Source organism: Mastomys coucha, unplaced genomic scaffold (genome assembly GCF_008632895.1).
Source record: "Mastomys coucha isolate ucsf_1 unplaced genomic scaffold, UCSF_Mcou_1 pScaffold5, whole genome shotgun sequence".
NCBI classification, from domain to species: Eukaryota; Metazoa; Chordata; class Mammalia; order Rodentia; family Muridae; genus Mastomys; species Mastomys coucha.
In genome coordinates, this window is record NW_022196911.1 from 49,691,973 (window position 1) to 49,711,889 (window position 19,917).

Below are 19,917 nucleotides of genomic sequence, written 5' to 3' on the forward strand. Positions count from 1 at the left end.
GTAGATTGATGTTTCTCCTTGAAGATAAATGCTATTTGTATTGCATTGCTGTGCCTCTACATACTCAGTGTCAAGTTAAAGTAAATGGTCTCTTCTGTAGTTTGGATTGTTCATTTGATAAAAGGACTTGACTCCCTTCATAAAGACAAAAGTACTATTTTTCATCTAGTTGAACTCACACAGTCCTTGTAGTAATCCTTCAGCCAGTGGCCAGCTAGAGAAGGAATTCACCCAAGACAACCTTATAAGTAGTCTGTCTGCCATCACAGTGACTTCCTTCCATGCCACACCTTCATGCCTTCCTGACTCTGCAGCCCTCTCTTGTCCTGGCCATCCTTCTGATCTTGCTATTAACAGTCCATTACTCTCCATCTCACTTCATTCCATAATCTACCTGTATCCCATATTTTGCCTTAATGTATTCTAAATATATTCCATGTCACTCATCTTTTAGGTCACAGTTTAATCTTTTCCATGATAATAGGTAAGTGTTCTGTGATACCTCTATGTAACAAAAACAAAACAGAAGGCTGTGCTGAGTGAAATTTAGATGGGAATAGATACTAAGAAAAACATTTCAACACTGGTCAGTTTAGGGAAAGAACTCTAACTTTGGTCATTAGTGATGATGGAAATCTTTTCCACTGTGATCTTAAATTCTATACAACAGTTTTACTTTATAATTAAACTAATATTTGGAAAATACACAAAGTTTAACTGAAAGTTTATATTTTTCCTTACAGTGGCTTTAGAGTAACCTGGGTAACAGTTCTAAATGTTTTAAAGGAGGAGGAGTCTCTTGTCCTAGATAGTAACATTTTAGTTAATATATGGCTTTGAAATCTTAAAAGAGAACTAACTTATTGACTTAAACTATCTTGTGGTTATCATGTGCTTGGAGGGGACACTTCCTATGGTGTAGCCATGTATAGCTTAGTAAATATATTTGAAATTTGAGACTAGCAAATTTCAAGCAGTCCCTAAACTTTCAGTTTTTCTGTACCAAAACCAGAGGAAGCAAATTCATTATTTGTGATACAATAGAATTACTTTTGTTTTATATTTCATTTTAATGTAAATTTCAAAAACATTTCATTGCTGTTTCTTCATTATAAGCACCCTTTTGTTCGCTGAGATGTTTTATTCTAACTGGTTAAATCATCACACTGAATTGATTTTGTTACTGTTAATTAAGCCTTTGTATATAGGAAGTCAAATTGCTATGTAAGTACCTTCTAATACTTGAAAGTAATATATGCCTTTCTTTTCAAGTGATGGAGGCCTGAGTCAATCACAAGATGACAGCATTGTGGGAACCAGGCACTGTAGGCACAGCTTGGCTATAATGCCAATTCCTGGAACACTCTCATCCAGCAGCCCAGATCTCTTACAGCCTACTACTAGCATGTTGGACTTTTCCAATCCTTCAGGTACTATTTCCATGTAACTTCATATGGCTCAGTAGCTTGAGCCTTGTACAACAAATACTGGGTTAACCTGCAGTTTTCATCTCTGGTTTTTTACTTCATGCAAAAAGCTTATGGGAAAATTGTCTTTTTTCTTAAAAACAAAACAAAACAAAAAACAAAAACCTAAGCAGGAGTGGTTACTTTCTTCAAAATTGAAACTTCACAATAAAATAATCTCTGGTATTTTTCAGAAATTGCTGAGTGATGTAATGAAAACAGACTGTGAGAAAGAGTTAATGCAGATTGTCTTCATATCTCTAAATATTAAAATGTCTTAGTAATTTTCTTGAGCACTGATTTTTTTTTTTTTCCCTCAGCATATGAAGCTAAAGTTGTTTTTGTTTGTTTTATTGGTGCGGGGGTTGGTCAAGAGCTGTTACCAGAGTACAGCATTGTTTTTATTGCTAATGATTTTCAGAATGGAACATCAAGTTGCTTTCTATATGTATTGGTACCCAGAGGCATAAAATGTCACATAACTGTATGATCCAAAATTTCATTATAAAGAACTGATTATATACCCATCACTTGAAAAGATATGAAATGTTTTTCAAGAAAAGACAAGATTAAAAACTGAGTATGTAATTGAATCCAAGGGAGAGATGGGGAAAATGATCACTCGGGGTGTTTCTGATTCAGCTTAAGTTTCCAGTTCTAATACACAGAGGAAGGGAGCTCATTCACATACATTTCAATGTCAGAAAGAAAACACAGGTGTATTAGTAAAGTTTCTCTTTTCTTATAGCAACTTAAATAAAAACCCTTAACACAGCAGAAAACATTTACTGAAGATTGTAGTGTACATTATTTCTTGTGATTTTTTTTTTATAACAACCTAAAAACTCCAAGCTTTAACTAAAACCCAAGTGAAAGTAGTTGTATACATTGTTCTCTTCTATTCCCAACCGAGGCTAGAGTCATGACACTCGACAAGCTGAGGCTGTACGTCCTTCTTTCTGTAGGGTGCCAAATGTAGAACAAATATTTTAGGGAATCATAGCTTTGCTTAAGTTCTAGCAGTTGCTGTATTAGTGAAGTTTTGTCATCAGAAAGAACTTATAAATAAATGTAAAGCTAGTTGCCAGTACATTAGATGAAATATTTGCTTCAGAAAGAATGAGCACTAAGGTGTCACAGAGGCAGGAGACTGGGTTCATTTTTGTGATGTGGAAGAAACGTCTGTGCCAGCTTGAGGTGTTTAGCTGCCTGTTCTGACAACCAGTTGCTTCACTGTTTCCTCAAAATAGCATGTGCTTTAAGACTCTGCCCCCATGTGCTTTGCCACCTGTAGATTCTCTCCTTATATCCAGTGAGCTGTTTCCTGCTCCTCAGTGTTACTCTCTAGTGCTCAAGCCAAGATCCCTCTGCTGAAAGCAGCACATTTTCACATCTTCCTATGTTCATCATGTTGTAGAATCAAAATCTGTTTCTCTTTGTGTATGTGGTCTACAGTGGTATATTTCTTACACTCCATAGAAGATTCACAATCTTAAATACGCATATTTTTTTATTAAAGCAATTATTTAGAAGGCATATGGTTTTATGGGTTCATTGATTTTTATGACTCTATTGACATCCTAAGCATTTATACATTCTGGGGATGAAGACCCAAGTTTAAGAAAGCACTTGCCACCAAATCTGACAGAGTTTGCTCCCTAGACCCCATGTGGTAGGAGCAAGCTGACTCCTGTGTGTCATCTTCTGACCTTCCTGTGCATGCATACAGACAAAATGTTGAGTAAATAATTAGAAAGTGATGCTGAAAGAATAAAAATGGACTTCAATGAAAGAAGAGAAAGAAGTGATAAAAGGAAGATAAAGGTATAGGGTAAAAAAAAAAGAAGATATTGAAATGGTTAAAGTTTAGACAGGTATACTGTGGAACGGAGTCAGCCCTGAGGAGCAGGTACTTCTCAGTTGCTCTCAGATTGGCTTCACAGTTCTGTCGTTGTGAATATCTCCAGAGGACTCAAAGATGCTTTTTAAATCTGCTTGGAGAAATTCCCAGGCAGGTGAGACTGCAGCGTGTGCACATGGTAGTGATAAAGCTGGATACACCTGTCAGAAATACTTTACTTTTAAGACCCCCAGATGGACAGCTTTGTGAAAGACACATCGAATATGATAACAGGCTTTTTTGGAAAAAGTTATTACCAGTTCCATATTCAGTTTCTTGAATTTAACAGTAGTACTAGAATTTGCTTTGTGCATAAATTCTTGGTTGCAGTGACCTTCTGTCATTAGCCAGCATTGACTGGTGTTTGTCAGTCGAGCTCAGCTATGTTGAGTCTGCATGTGTAAAGTTCTTATCAGATCAAAGTTGCAATGCAGGCAAAGCTGTAGAATTATTGAATACTTTGATTTGATTGCTGACTTTTTATAATTTTGCTTTATTTTCGCTGCCTACAGCTGTTGGTTTTTACTGTAAGTATCTTGGTATTCTTTTGTCTTTTGTGTGTAGTTTTTTATTTTCAAAAAGAATATATGATAGTGAACTCAATGAAATAGGGAGCAGAATCCCACTCATGAGGTAGTACTCACTGGTGGGAAGCCTTTTAGTTATTTTTCTTGACTACATATTTTTGTTTTCATACAGAGTCAGAATATACATGCCACCTTACAACTTGTGAAAAGTTTTTTGAAATTTTATTTTTCTTACTGTGTGTGTGTGTGTGTGTGTGTTTGTGTGTGTGTGTGTGTGTGTGTGTGTGTGTGTGTGTGTTGGTGAATATGTATCATGGAATGTTTATGAAAGTATTTTTTTAATCTAGCATAAATTGAAGCTTAAAGAATTTAGAGTATGAAACTAGGAATGTAGCTCAGTTGTTAGAGTGCTCGCTTAACATATAAAACACCTGAAGCTCGTAGCTGTCATGGTGGCACAGGCTTGATGCCAACAGTTATTTGTTGGATCTGAAGTTCAAGATCATCCTTGACTACATGGCAGGTTTGAGGCCAGCCTGGGCTACATGAAACCCATCTCATAAAAAAGAAGGGAGAAAGAAAAAAGAAAAAATTCAGTGTGGCTAAATGAAATTGGATTCTGATCCCCCCCCCCACCCTGAGTTTACATGCAGAGGTCTTTTTGCTTACTTTTTCATTTTGTAGCAGAGCGTCCCCCACCCCTCGCCTCTGTGTCTGATGTAGCAAACTTAATTATGCATTCAAAGTCTTTAGTGATTTTTTTAATTGTATATATCATACACTTTTTAAAGTAAAACTTTATAGAGACTTTTTAGAGGGTTAAATACAAATGTCTCCATCCCTCAGATTTTGCAGTGAATAATTTATTTAGATCTTCTCACAAATTTCATTGAATGTAAAATGTGTGTTCTAATCCCCTTGATCCAAATGAGATGTTAAATTCCCATTCACCATTTTATTTAACAAAGTACCTTAAATATTTATGTATCTGGATGTAATGTTCTACCAACATTATTTAAAGATATGGTAAAATTCTTTTAACTAGTTCCCAATCATGGAAATTTGTGTTTTGTTAAGTCTTTGTATTTATAGATTCCCATGCCTTATATTTGTATGTTATCACATTTTGAACTTGGTCAACACTGTCTAAGTGCCTAAAAGTAAGTAAAGTACTCACTGTTTACCCTTGATAGAGTAGGACAAGTATGGAAGTTCTTGATCTTTTCTGGTCTCTGTCACCTTGGAGGCATGTATGTATATGTGTACACACCTGGTCACTTCATGTGCCGTCCTACTTCTCTGTTACTGTCTGTCCTTGAACCACTTCCCACTCTCTGGAATATTAGTTAACTCCTCAAGTCAGGGCATGGTCCCCTTCACCATGTTTCTTTATCACCTGGAACACTGAGTACGCAAGTGCTTCATAAATCTCAGTTCAGCAAAGAAAATCTTAAAGCAAAAGACAAAGTAAACTTTATTTTCTTAAATATCTTTCTAAAAACATGAAAAATTATCTCATTTTTAGTATAATCTCATGGTCAGTACATCTTTAAAGGTTTTGTTTTGCTACAGAATCTCTCTTTATCCCAGGCTGTCCTGGAACTTGGTGTAAACCAGGCTGCCCTCAGTCAGATCCGCCTTCTTCTGCCTTCCAAGTACTAGGATTAGAGTCATGAACCACCAGGCCTTAAGTGTTTTTTTTTTTTTTAAACATACTGAACCAATGTTACCTCTCTAGAGGCTGGAGCAATGCTCAGCAGTTACGAGCACTAGATACTTCTTTAGGAGCTCCAGAGTCAGTTCCATGAGATATGGCACTGCTCAAATGAGCACATCTCATATATGCAGACAGTCAAGCACACAAATGAGTAAATAAGTAAATAAATATTTAAGAGTAAATTAAGGGCACAAAGGGTGCCTTTAATCCCATCAGATAGGAGGCAGGTGGATCTCTGTGAGTTTGAGACCATCCTGGTCTACAAAGTAAGTTCCACGACAGCTAGGTATATCATACAGAGAAAACCTATCTCACAAAACAAAAAAGAGTATAAAAAGATTATAAGGCATGGTAGCACGGGCCTTAATCCCAGCACTTGGGAGGCAGAGGCAGGCAGATCTCTGTGAGTTTGAGGGTAGGAAGGGCTACACAGAAACCTTGGATGGATGGATGGATAGATAGATAGATAGATAGATAGATAGATAGATAGATAGATAGATAGATAGATAGATAGAGGATAGATAGATAGATAGATGAAAACTGAGGACTGATGAGATAGATAGCTCAGCAGGTAAGGCATAAGCCTGCCCACCTGAATTCTGTTTCTGAGATTCACATAGTAGAAGATCCCACATTTTTGTCCTCTGACTTCCACATAAGTGCTGTGGCATGTATATGCTGCTTCACCCACATACCAGTCACACAAAATAAATAAATGCAAATACATATGTGTGTGTATATGTATATGCATATGTATCATAAATCTCTGGACTAATGAATACTGTGTACTTTCAAGGTCTTTTAGAAACAAGTTTTTCTGGGACAACAATGATAGCTTAGTAGCAGAACTCTTGCCTGGCATTAAAAGAATACATACATATGTGTGTATATGTATATTTATATGTGTATATATATATATATATATATATATATATATATATATATATACCTCTAAAAAAAAAACCAAAACTGCTTTTTTAATGGATTTTTTTTTCTTTTTTTTCTTCCTGAGACAAGGTTTCTCTTTATAGCCCTAGCTGTCCTGGAACTCACTCTGTAGACCAGGCTGGCCTCGAACTCAGAAATCTGCCTGCCTCTGCCTCCCAAGTGCTGGGATTATAGGCGTGTGCCAGTACCGTCCGGCGTTTAACGGAATTTTTGTGTATGCATTTTTGTTTCATGACTAGAATTCAGGGTAATTATACAGTTTTTTTCCTTTTGGCTCTTTTGAATCTGCCATGAGCCAAATATTATGTTTGACCCTGTATATTATTCTTCATTTGGCAGTATGTTAATAAATAATGTACATGTAGTGGTTCTAAAATAGATTCTAAAATACTCTTGGCTGGTGCCAATACTTGACTTTGTGTTATGTGTCTGTGGAACAATTTGTCTTTTACCTGATGAACAAATGGCTTTAGAACATTCAGCTTTTTAGCCTGTTCAACATACACAACTCTGTGTTTCTAAGAAAGAGAGTGAAGTTGTGCAAATCCTTATCCTGTCTGTGATTTATCCTTCTAAAGATGCTAATAAAGGCATTGATGTTTTGCCATGTTCCCAAGGTCAGCTCAGCCTCCAAAGTTCTGAGATCCACTTCTAGAGCCTAGGACCCAGTCCATGAAAAGTGCAGAGACAATATAAGTAACACAAGTAGTATTTGGTTCCTTCCTAAAGAATAAAAGTGTCTGGTGAAACCCCTTCACCCACTTTTTTTCTACCTGCTTACAGTGACTTCTAGTACTAGGCAGAGTGCCATGCCTGATTTTGGTGGAGTCTAAAACTTTCTGACTTTAACTTTGTAACTTAGGGAATAATGGTGCTATTAGCTGCAAACCGGAAATTCATTCATTGGCAAGGAATATAAGCAAGAAGTATTGATGTCTCAGATGTTTGCATACATCAGAGAAAGACAGCTTGGTATGTCTTTCTAAAACAGAGACTACTGAGTACATGAGCTTGACCCAGAGCATCCAGTAGCTAATGAGTAGAGTTGTTTTCATGTAAATTCATTTGGATCTTGTAGTTATAGGAGCAGCTATCTCTCTGCGTTCTCATTTTCAATGTATGAGAGCATGGAATTATTTTATTCTGTAGAATTGCTTGCTGCTGTGCCTGTTCATTCTGTTCATCTTCCCTTTTTTCCTAACAGTGCGTATAGTGCTAAGAAAGACAGTAACTGATCAAAAGTATATACTTATTTGCTGCCATCATTACAAGTCACAGCCATAAATATCCCTGTTTGTAAATACAGCTTATTTTCCTATGGAAATTTAGCATTTGTTTATTCTGTCATGTCATTGTTCAATTTTAGTGTCTCTCCTGCAATAAGCATGGTCCTGGAGGTGGGAGCTCTTCCCTTAGAAGGAAAATAAGGCAGAAGGAGGAAGCATTTACGTGTGTGTGTCATGTGAATGAATGCATCTTAGCTAGAATGTATTTGCTACGAGCAAATCTCGGAACAAAGACTGAGGTGTTTAACCATACAGATATTTAAACACTTTCCTCTTTAAAATAAAGTTAATATAAAACTGAAGAAGTGGGCTGTGGAGAAGATGACTTAGTAGGTGAAGGAAGTGTTTGTTATACAAGTGTTTAATACCTAGCATTCATATTTCCAAAAAAAATAGTGGTTGCTGCTATACTGTACAACAATCACCATCTCAAGGCTGGAGAAGTAGGAGAGTAGGAGTTCTCACTGGCTACTCAATATAGTGGAATCAAGAGGCTCCAGATTCAGTGAAAGACTCTACATATCTCAAAAAATAGGTGGAGAACCATTGAAAACACCTAATGTTAAACCTCTGGTCTCTACATGCACACTCATACAAACTCACACATACACAAAAACACAAATAATGCCTCCCTCAAAAAAAACAATAGAAGCTGGAATTGCCACTTTATAGTAGAATAATGTGATGTCTTAATGACAGTAGGAAGAAGCACAGGTAATGCCAAAAAGTATTGGTAGTGCATGCCTTTAAACCTGACACTTAGGAGGCAGAGGCAGGAGGATCTGTGTAAGTCTAAGGGCAGCCTGGTCTGCTTTGTGAGATCCAAAACTACCAGTACTGTGGCAGGAGGGGTGGGGGGGCAAGGGATGAGAGGGTGAGAGAGTTGGAAGCGGGGAGAGACCGACCCTGTATCAAAAAAAAACAAAGTATTGAAGACAAGAAAAAGATAGCTTTTCAAAATAGACAAGACAAAAATAAAAAGTAATAAACAATTTTAATACAGACATGATCAGATTTGCTCTCTCACATTCTAGGATTGTAAAAAATACCTTCTAGGGAAAGATTGAGAACTATTTTAAAGACCTGAAAAATATACATACCTTTTCAAAGGCTTTTTAAAGGTTGTCACTGAAGAGCTTGAAAAGATAAATAATCTACTGTGGGGGAGTTTGTATCATATCCTTTGTCAAGATAGAAAACAGTAATCCCATATTAGTTGACTCCAGTAACACCTGCACTCGTATGCACATATCCACACTCAGTACATATGGACTACTATCTCTACTTGTTAAAATTAAATCGCTTGAGGGCTAGAAAAATGGCTTAATCATTAGAAGCTCTGGCTGCTCTTCCAGAGGACCCAGCTTCAATTCCAGATCCTATATGATAGCTCACAGTCATCTCTAACTCTAGTCCCAGTGAGTCCAGCATCCTCTTCTGCCTTCTGCAGTTACCTAGCATTCATATGGAACACAAACATACATGCAGGAAGAACACCTATACACATTTTTTAAAAATAATATAAATAGCTTTATCAAGGAATAATAACATCAAAATGTAATGTGTTAAATAATGTCTTTAAATTGTACTATCACAATTTTTATCTTTGTGAACTTCTATCAGTATTTTGCATCTGAAGAAAATGGATACATTTCTGTCATATCCTATGTGAAATAGAAATATATATTTCAATGTGTAGAGGGATCCTTGTACTCCAAGATGCTTTTGGGGGTGTTTAAATGTTATACTTTTGAAATACTAAGGCTCAACTTTGTGTTTATATAGATATTCCTGATCAAGTTATAAGAGTTTTCAAAGCAGATCAACAAAGTTGCTACATTATCATCAGTAAAGACACCACAGCTAAAGAAGTGGTCTGCCAAGCTGTACAGGAATTTGGTTTGACTGGTGCATCTGACACATACTCCCTTTGTGAAGTTTCTGTTACTCCTGAGGGTGTTATAAAGCAGAGAAGACTTCCGGACCAGTTCTCCAAATTAGCTGATAGAATTCAACTCAATGGAAGGTGAATGAGCATATTCCTGAATATGCAAAGTGCTACTTATGGATTCCCTGTTAAAATGAGTGTTTTAGTAAGAATCATCATACTTCTTTGCTAGTTCTAAGAATTAAAGTAAGATTTCTCAAGTTTTTGTTTCTATAATTATGTAAATAGAAACTTGGAAGGATCCTTAAAGACTACCATAAAAAGGAGAAAGAAAGCAGTTCTGTATAATCTATACCCAGCTGTAAATAGTTGAGGTCTGCCTCTCAGCTGCTAAGTACCACAGACGCTCTGTTCTAAAGAGAGCAGGAAGTGGAGCTCTTTTGTACAAGGCTTGATCCTACCACTTGCTGAGATGCAAAGTTTATTTAATATAGGAGAAACCACTAAGGGCAACAACGACGGGTCCACTTTCCTTTGCCTCACTTGAAAGTTTCAGACAGGAGGGAAAGAGGAAGTGGGTCCTGTAGCAGCTACTGAATAGGGATGAAAAAAAGTCTTGATGTATGTGCTTTTTCTTGCCAGTCAGAAATTATATTCCCTGTGAACAAATATTTATCTAATAGCACCCATATGTCAGATACTGTGTTAAGTTTTCATTGCTATCACAAAACACCTGGCAGAAACAACTTAATGGAGGAGGGTTTACTTTGTTCCTACTCTATCATGGCAGGGAATGTGTAGCACAACAGAAGCAGATCCTCTCAGGGCAGTCAGGAAGGAAGAGGGAATGAGACGAGAGACTAGGTATAACTTTCAGAAGCATGACTCCAGTGACCTTCTTTCTCCAGCTCAGCCTACTTTACAAGTTATGCACCACCTTCTCTCAGAACTCATATGAAACATTTCATATCTGAGTATAACATTCCCCCAAGTCATACAATCTCAAAATGCAAAACACAGTCCATCTTCTAAGAATCTTAAAATTCTTAGTCCCTCCAACTTATTTCACAGTTTGTTTGCCAAAGTCTCTTCTGAGACTCAGGACAAATACTTAGCTTGTCCATGAAGAATAAAAAAGAAGAAAGTAGCTGGGCACTGATGCCATTGGTTCCAGCACTCGGGAGATGGGGCAGGCAGATCTGTGAGTTTGAGGCCAGCCTGCTCTACAGAGAGAGTTCTAGGACGCCAGGACTGTTACACAGACCCTGTCATCAAAAACAAACACAAAAAAAGATGAAAGTGGCACTAGGTAAATTTCCATTCCAAGTGGGAATAACCAGTCAGACCAAAACAAGACAAAATTCATTGAGGCAAGCATTAAACCCTGTAGATCCAAGCCTGTGCCCAGGTCACATGGTATCATTCTGTTGGCTTGGAAAGACCCACCTTTGAGCTATCTTGAACTTGTTTTGGCTTTCCTTAAGTTGTCAGGCATCCCACATTGATGGCATCTCCATTGTATCTTCATCTTAATCTTTCACTTTTCTTACCAACCTGCCCAGACAGAGGCTGACTGTGCAGTCTTGACTCTGCCACGCATTGCCTAGCTTCTCTAGCCTTTCTTTGAAAAATCTTGGTAGAAACCTCCATGACCAAAAACACTTTCAGTCTACATGCCTGCAAAATCATTATCACATAGACAGTGCTACAGTTGGCTGCCAGACTAAGCAGTAGCAAGACCCTTTGGACTAGCCAGGCCGTGGTGGCGCACGCCTTTAATCCCAGCACTTGGGAGGCAGAGGCAGGTGGATTTCTGAGTTCGAGGCCAGCCTGGTCTACAGAGTGAGTTCCAGGACAGCCAGGGCTACACAGAGAAACCCTGTCTTGAAAAACAACAACAACAAAAAAAGACCCTTTGGATTCTCGCTGCAGTGATTTATGAGTGGCTAGATAGTTGAACATGATAGTTAATCCTGGGAAACAATGTATTTAGTGGCACTACCCTAATAGGGGTCCAGGTGGCTTTCTTTTTTCAGAAGGAAGTTTTTTACTTATATATTTTATATTTGTTTTTTAAGTACTGTCAGTTGAACTTAAATCCTCTTACATTGTAATGCCTCAACCACTGAGTTATATCCAACCCCTATCCCCACCTGCCACATCCCAACCCTGTTTTAATTTCTTATTTTTGAGATAAGCTCTCACTAAGTTATCAAAGCACACCTTGGTATAATCTTACTGCTTCAGGCTCCCAAGTAACTGGAATAAGGCCTGTGCCAGTGGACATGGTAGTGCACATCTTTAATCCTAGTACTGGGGAGACTAAAACTGATAGATCTTTGTAAGTTTGAGGCTAGCCTGGTCTACATAGAGGTCTGTGCCACAGAGTCCAGACAGAAATTTCTTTTAAATTCGTTTACAAGTTCACACTCTCAGCTGCTACAGGAAAGATCTGACCATGTCCTGATAAGCCCTTAAGACAGTTCCTGGTCATCTTAATGCACTTTCCTGCCTTTAAATCAGCGGTTCTCAACCTGTGGGTCACAGCCCTTTTGGGGTTGAATGGTCTTTTCACAGGGGTCACATATCAGATAGTTACATTTTGGTTCACAACAGTAGAAAAATTATGGAGTAGCAACAAAAATAATTTTATAATTGGAGTCACCACAACATGAGGAACTGTATTAAAGAGTTGAAGAATTAGGAAGGTTGGGAACCACTGCTTTAAATGACACTGTCACTGATCCTTTTTTTTTTTTTTAAGATTTTATTTATTTATGTTTATGAGCACTTAATTTGCATCTATGCCTGCATGACAGACAGCATCAGAAGAGGGCATCAAATCCCATTACAGATAGTTCTGAGCCACCGTGTAGTTGCTTAGAATCGAACTCGGAAGAACAGACAGTGCTCTTAACCACTGAGCCATCTCTCCAGCCTAATGGTGCCATTCTTTTTAAAAGCATGCCCTCCTTAGTTCCAGCTTCAGATTGGCTTATGAAACTAAGCTAATGTATTTTTATATTCTTACTTTTGCTCCCAATTTTCACTATAAAAGTAAATAAAGCAGCTAGTAATAGAGTTGGTCCACAGCCTGGACACCTCATCAGGCTTGAAATTTCCTCTGCCTAAATTATTTTTAAACTTGTTGTCCAGCAGTCTTAGGACATAAAATGGTAAACAAGTTCTTTGGCAGAATATAGCACTGGTGACCTCTAATCCAGTTGCCCGCTGTCATCTGTGACAGTGGATATTCTAGGACTTCTGTGTTCCGCATTTCCAAGGTCTTGCACTTTCTTCCCACCAGCCAGTCCCAAAAGTTTAGTAATTATTTGATAAGGTTAGCTACAGCAGTGACCCTGCTTGTCCAGCACCAGTTTTCTGTGTTAGTTTCCTATCACTGCCCCTAAGGACCAGACAGTTTCAGAGAAGAACCCAACATTGCCCTTTAGAGCTTTTATTCTCAGGAAAATACATAATGGTTCACACATATGAGTAGTTTCTTAAAATGACTGACTTCAAGATAATTGTCATCGTTTTTATTTTTATTTTTCTACAATAATAGATGTTAGCAGAAGTAGAACTTCTCAAGATGTCCTTTAAAGTATTTTTCTGCTTTATCTATAAGTGAATATTCTGATGTTTTTGGCAAAAAAAACTAATCATAAAATTGTATTTTGGGAAACAAAAAATAAGAAAGTGTTCTTATTAAATGAAATCTATTTATGATTATACATAATTTTCTTCTGATTTAGGTATTACCTAAAAAATAACATGGAAACAGAAACATTGTGTTCTGATGAAGATGCCCAGGAACTACTTAAGGAAAGCCAACTATCTATGTTGCAGCTCAGCACCATCGAGGTTGCCACCCAGCTGTCAATGAGAGACTTTGATTTATTTCGTAATATTGAGCCTACCGAATACATTGATGATCTTTTTAAATTAGATTCCAAAACGGGAAATACTCACTTGAAACAATTTGAGGATATTGTAAACCAAGAGACATTCTGGGTTGCCTCGGAGATTTTAAGTGAGTCAAATCAGTTGAAGAGAATGAAGATTATTAAACATTTTATTAAAATTGCTCTTCATTGCCGAGAATGCAAGAATTTCAATTCCATGTTTGCAATAATAAGGTAAGTTTGAATAAATACTTGTATGATGACTTTTTTTCTATAAAGATACCATTGAGTTCTTTTGTTCTTGTTCAACAAAAAGGTAGAGCATGGAACCTACCCTGACATGTGGCTAATATACCCAGTGAGAAAGAAAACTAATTTTTTTTGTCAGTGGGTATTAATTGCAGATAGCTTCTTAGTTAAGAGTAGGAGCTACCTCCCCCTCTCAGTGCTGGGACTTTGTCTGGTTTGAATTTACACAGGTTCTGTGAGTTCCTGTGTGCACCAGTCTTGTATCTGGAAGATGGTGTTTTCTTGGAGTCATCATCCCCTCTGGCTTTTACACTCTTTCCTCCTCCTCATCCAAATAGATCCGTGAGCCCAAAGGCATCCCATTTGCAACTGCATGTTCCAGAGTCTGTCGCTCTGCATGTTGTCTATTTGTGGGTTCCTGTGTTAGTTCTCTCCTGCTGCAAGCAGAAGCCCCTCTGTTAATAGCTTAGGAAGACACTGATCTGAGTTCCACCCTGGTGTGGCCCCTGGGAGTTCATGATAGTGTTTCTGGAGATAGGTGACTGATAAAAGAAATAGAGGTGGCTAGAACAGAAGATTAAGGGGAAAAGAGGTGGCTAGAACAGAAGATTAAGGGGAAAGAAAGCTTATTGTTGTTTGTTGTTTTGTTGTTTTTGAGACAGAGCCTCTTACATATCTCTATCTGGACTGGAACTCACTATGTAGACCAGACCTCACACTCAACAGAGATACACCTGCCTCTGCCTGCCAGGTGCAAGATTAAAGATATGCACCAATTCACCTAGCTAGGAAAACTACTGTTAACTTTTGAATAAGCAGTATATATCTACATGGCAGCCTGCAACTATCTGTAACTTCAGATCTAGGGGATCTAATGCTTTCTGGCCTCTGCAGGTACCAGGCATGCATGTGGTACACATACATACATGTAGACAAACACGTGCACATAAATCTTAAAAGAATAAAATATGCTGCTAAAACCCCAAACATATCTTGGTCAGTTTCTGCATTCTATCCTAGTGACATAACTATAGCTACTAGAGCTTTAAAGCTTTGAAGGTCTTGACTTCTCACAGAACTAGTCAAGCTCTTTGTTCCTTTCCTCATTCTTTCTCTGTCTATTGCTGGCATGTTTGATACGAGCCTCAGAGTCAGTTTATTTAGGCCTTCTAAAAAAATCTTGGGAGTATTTTCATTGAAATTACATAGAATATATAGATTTATTTAGCAATGGATCCTTTACCCCCAAATCACTGCTACACTTTATTTTACCTCTGTGACATTCATAGTTTTATTCATATAAGTCTTGAACACTTCCCTGAATATTCAGTATATCTTATTACTGAATAGCATCCTTATATTGTCTTAATTACCCTATAATCTGATGGAAGGTATATGTATGTGTGTATATGTGTGTATATATATATGTATGTAATCACGGTAAGTTTTATCACATTGTTCTTTGGTCTTATGGTTTGTGAATTTTAATGTCCTCCAAAGGCAAGTGTTCTTTATTCTTTTGCTACATGTAGTTGTTGCATTCTTTCTGAATGAGGACTTTCCTATACTAGGTATTTACAAAGACTCATATGACAGAGAAGCTGGGGCACAATTCCTAGCTAACAGGATTGGCCTTGTAAATTATTTTGCCTTTGGCTTTTTAAGTGAGTGGAGATTGGCAGCCTTAGGGCTGTGTACAACTTAATTTCTCCATGCTATCTTCCTGAACAGCTTCCTTCAGAATTTATCTTTACAGCCACTGATTTAGTAATACTGCCCCTGACACTCATGTTGAAGAAATCCACTCTTCCTGATGTCAACGCACATACTTTCTTGCTCTTATTCCAGATGATCAGGAATTGTTCTTTACCTTGTAACTTTGAGTCCTATGGCTCAGCCTAACTTCATTCTTTGGCTGCATGTGTCAGTTTCTGGTGCCTCTACTTACTGCTGTTTAACCATGGCTCATTTACAATTTCTGTTTTATCCTTCTTATAGTAGTGGGGAGGTGATTTTTTTAGAAACAAAGGGGAACAGACATTTAATTCCTACCTTAAAATTGGGAGTTGAAGAACATTTTACATGTAGTAGTGTTGGTAAAAATCAGAACCCTGAGAAGCAGGCTAAACTGTAGGAGTGTTGAAATGCTTTAGGTACACACTATTTATTGATAGCTGACCTTTGGCATGCAGCATGAAAGTGAAGGAATGAGGAGAGACTGCTGCCTGATGGACATGAATTATATTTTTAACTTAGGGAATATCTGAATTTGTTTAAAGTCCACTGCAGCAGGGATAATGGGTATCTGGAGACTTAGGGGACAAGATTGGAGCCTTGAGATACAGAAATTTGAATTAAGAATCCACCTCAGTCGGTCATTTATACTGTTTAGGTCGATGTTGTGTAAGTTGGTTGATAAGGAGCAATGCTCTGACACTTACGTTCCTTTTAACTATTATGTGATTGTTACATTTATCTTTTACATGCAGAGTATAAAGCAATTGTTATACTACCAGAGGTCCTCTGGAAGAGATTTTTCTTGTTTTAAGATTTTTTTTTTTTTTTGGTTTTTGGTTTTTAGTTTTGTTTTTGTTTTTGTTTTTTTTTTTCAAGACAAGGTTTCTCTGAATAGCCTTGGTTGTCCTGGAACTCACTCTATAGACCAGGCTGGCCTTGAACTCAGAAATCCACCTGCCTCTGCCTCCCAAGTGCTGGGATTAAAGGCGTGCGCCACCACTGCCTGGCTGTTTATTTTTTTTTAATAGTTCTCTTTTATTTCAAAATATTAAAATGGGCCCTGCTTATTTCCCCTATAGATCATGGCTGTGTACTTTATTTCCCCTATAGACCATGGCTGTGTACTTTATTGACCTACCCTGCCCTCTGAATCCTTTCTTAATGTTTTTATTCTCATTTTGACAGTGGCTTGAACCTGGCACCGGTAGCACGACTAAGAGGCACTTGGGAAAAGTTACCAAGCAAATATGAGAAACATCTTCAAGATCTACAGGACCTTTTTGATCCATCTAGAAATATGGCAAAATACAGAAATATTCTTAGTAGTCAAAGCATGCAGCCTCCAATTATTCCACTCTTCCCTGTTGTCAAGAAAGATATGACATTTCTCCATGAAGGTATTTGAGGTTATTTGAAAATTAGCATGTTTAGCTTTAGCTGCAGCATTTTAATCTATTACCCATTCCAATATAATTATTTCATGTCATTAAATCTTCATACAGTTAAGTGCAGTGAATTTATGATGTCTAAAGTGGTATTGATGAAAGTAGCAAATTGAAATGTTCACAATAAAAGTTCAAATATAAACTTGACACTGAGATGAAACTATTTGCTGACACTTAATATCTCCACCTCCCTAGCACTCAGGCAGGTACCAAACATACCCAGCCTTGTATTTGCTCTAAGCTTAGTAATGTTTTTTCCTTGCAATTTTTTAAAATTTAAGTCTCACATAAAGTAAAACTGTCCAAAACAAATGAACAACTAATAAAATCTGACAACATAATCAGTTTTATGGGCAAAAATTAAGTATTGCCAGTATCCTAGAAGCTTGCTCCTTCCCACTCCCGACCCTCCTCTCTTCCTCTCTCCAAAGGTGACTTCTATCCTGATTTCTAATGCCACAGTTGAGTCTCAATTGTTCTTGAACTTTAAACAAACAGATTCACAGAATGCTTGTTTGATTTGAATTTTGTCTTATTTTGGTCAACATAGGATTAGGGAGAATCTTCACTGTTGTCCAAAACTGCTTAGCTTAGTGTTCCATGTCTTAGTGGTATTACAGTGATTCATTCTGATTTGTGGGTTTTAAGTAGTTGGCATTGTTGTCCTGCTGTGAAGAATGCTGTTTATTCTCTGCCAATACCTTTAAGCAGATGTAGTCTTAATGACTGTACAATATATTCTGAGTAGACTCTGTGGTTAAACCCTTAAAAATAATGGTGTGGTGGTGATGTTGGTTTCTAGCACTGGGGGTATTCTCTCACTGCTCATCCTTACCATTATATGTTAAATTCAGGCTCTGTTTTTATACATAATAAGTATGTGCTTGTATCTTGATGTGCTTATAATTTGTACTTCGATGATTATGAACAAGGCTAAGCATCCTCTGTGCGGTAACCCTCTTAACAGTTACCAGTTAAACATTCTCTTCTACATCCTGAATATAGAATAACTTGCCCTTTGACTGTTTTAAGGTTATTTTGGATGTATTTTTGATTTTGAATAAAAATTCTTAGCTAAAAAAGTTTTTTTTAATCTTTTACCATTATAGTTCATTTACAGTTTATATGCACTAACTTTTCTGTGATAATGGTCTTTTTCCTACTCAGTTCCCTTAATAACCACATACTGTTTTTCTGTTCTTTTACTCTTACACCAGATGACATAAGTGTCAGTGTGTTCGCCAGTATTCATTAATGTTGTATTATTTCAGGCCATGTGAAGAACTTGGACTATTCAAGTTTCACTTACTCATCTCTAATTTTATTCACCAATTTTGATTGTGCTGTCACTCCTACATTGTTTTACTGTCAGTTACTAAAATCAGTGTTTAATCTCATGTGTGTCTATTTGTGCTTGCTGCTGTTTCTTTCGTCCTACGTTCTGTGTGTCCATGTGGCTAGTGTACTTTGTGGTTTTGGGGCTTGGTTTAGTTGTTTAGGAGTTTGATTTTGTTTGGTATATCAGACACCATTATTACCTTAAAGTGATGGAGATCTCAATTTTTGTTCATCTGAAAGGCCGACTTCAGTTTCAGAAATGTAGTTTGGATTGGCAGCTGCTTTCCTTCAGCATTTTGAGGTAGCATCCATTGTTTTCTGGCTCCCATTGTCACGAATGAGACATGAACCGTAGACTTACTGCTCTTTGTACTGCCTCTACTCATAGCTGCAGTTCTCATGGTTTTCCATTCTGCTAGGTTTTATAAGGTATGAGGTTTATAATTTTGCTTCATTTGTAGTTCTGGTTTACTTTTATGGGTCATATTAAAATAGATTGATTATTTTCCTTCAGTTTTGGAACAAACTATATAGTTAGTTTTTTATTTGCCCATTTCTGGCATCAGTTTTGGAGCTCTGGTCTGACTTTTGTCTGACTGTGCTGCCTCTGTAGTCTCACATCTTCCTGCTGGTTATCTTCTTGTCTTGCTGTTCTCCAAGTATTGTCATTCTTGTTGACAATCCTTCTCTTCAGCTGTGTCCAGTCAGTGAAACCTGTCCCTGAATTCCTACTCTAGTTCATTTCTCAGTTTTACTGTTTCTTTTGTTTCATATTCTCTGTTAAAGTAACAGTATTGGTTTGGATCTTTGAGGGTGTTTAACATGGGTATTTCATAGTTTCTCTATAGTGACTCTGTGATCTAGGCCTTCTCTGGTTCTCTTTCTGGATCCTCTTTCACATCTCGCCATGTTCACGTTCATTTTTTTTTCTTGATATACATTGGTGGGTTTTTGGGGCGGGGGTTGTTTGTTTTGTTTGTTTAGAGGATAGTGGAAAATAGAAATTTATGACTATTAGTCTGTTGTTCCAAAAAGATTAAAACCTTGCTCAGTTAAGGCTGTTATTCCCAATTTTTTAAATATTTTCGTACATACATACATATATACGTACATACATACATACATACATACATACATGAATGAGTACACTGTAGCTATCTTCAGACACACAAGAAGAGGGCATTAGATCCCATTGCAGATGGTTGTTAGCCATCATGTGGTTGCTGGGAATTGAACTCAGGACCTCTGGGAAAGTAGTTAGTGCTCTTAACCCCTGAGCCATCTCACAAGCCCCAAGCCCAAATGTTTTTAATTCATTTCCAGGTTTTAAGGCTTTATTCCAGTCTACATTTGGTTCATCCTTATCTCCAGAATAAAGTCAGAGTCCCAAAGCAAAACATTGAAGTTTAATTGGATTTAACTCGATTTTATTTTTGTTACCTCAAAGGACTGAAGGGCTCCATCCAGCTCTTGTTTCAGCTCCCTGTACCCTGTCTGCCCTTGCTAATTTT

The 19,917-nt window shown here is 37.4% G+C and overlaps 1 protein-coding gene across 16 annotated transcripts in view; it reads left to right on the forward strand.

Moving 5' to 3' along the window:
- Window positions 1-19,917, forward strand: part of Rapgef6 (Rap guanine nucleotide exchange factor 6) — a 176,724-nt gene that overhangs the window by 126,972 nt on the left and 29,835 nt on the right. For 8 of the 16 annotated variants that reach the window (XR_004113774.1, XM_031354886.1, XM_031354887.1 and 5 more), the window contains 5 exons: window positions 1,273-1,430; window positions 3,879-3,893; window positions 9,630-9,870; window positions 13,488-13,871; window positions 16,809-17,020. Coding sequence is in view for 15 of the 16 variants with exons in the window: in XM_031354886.1 (XP_031210746.1) it covers window positions 1,273-1,430; window positions 3,879-3,893; window positions 9,630-9,870; window positions 13,488-13,871; window positions 16,809-17,020 (1,010 nt within the window). In the remaining variant the exon portion in view is untranslated. Of the gene's footprint in view, window positions 1-1,272; window positions 3,817-3,878; window positions 3,894-9,629; window positions 9,871-13,487; window positions 13,872-16,808; window positions 17,021-19,917 lie in introns of those variants that run through there. The other 8 variants (XM_031354897.1, XM_031354889.1, XM_031354894.1 and 5 more) reach the window with 2 other exon arrangements.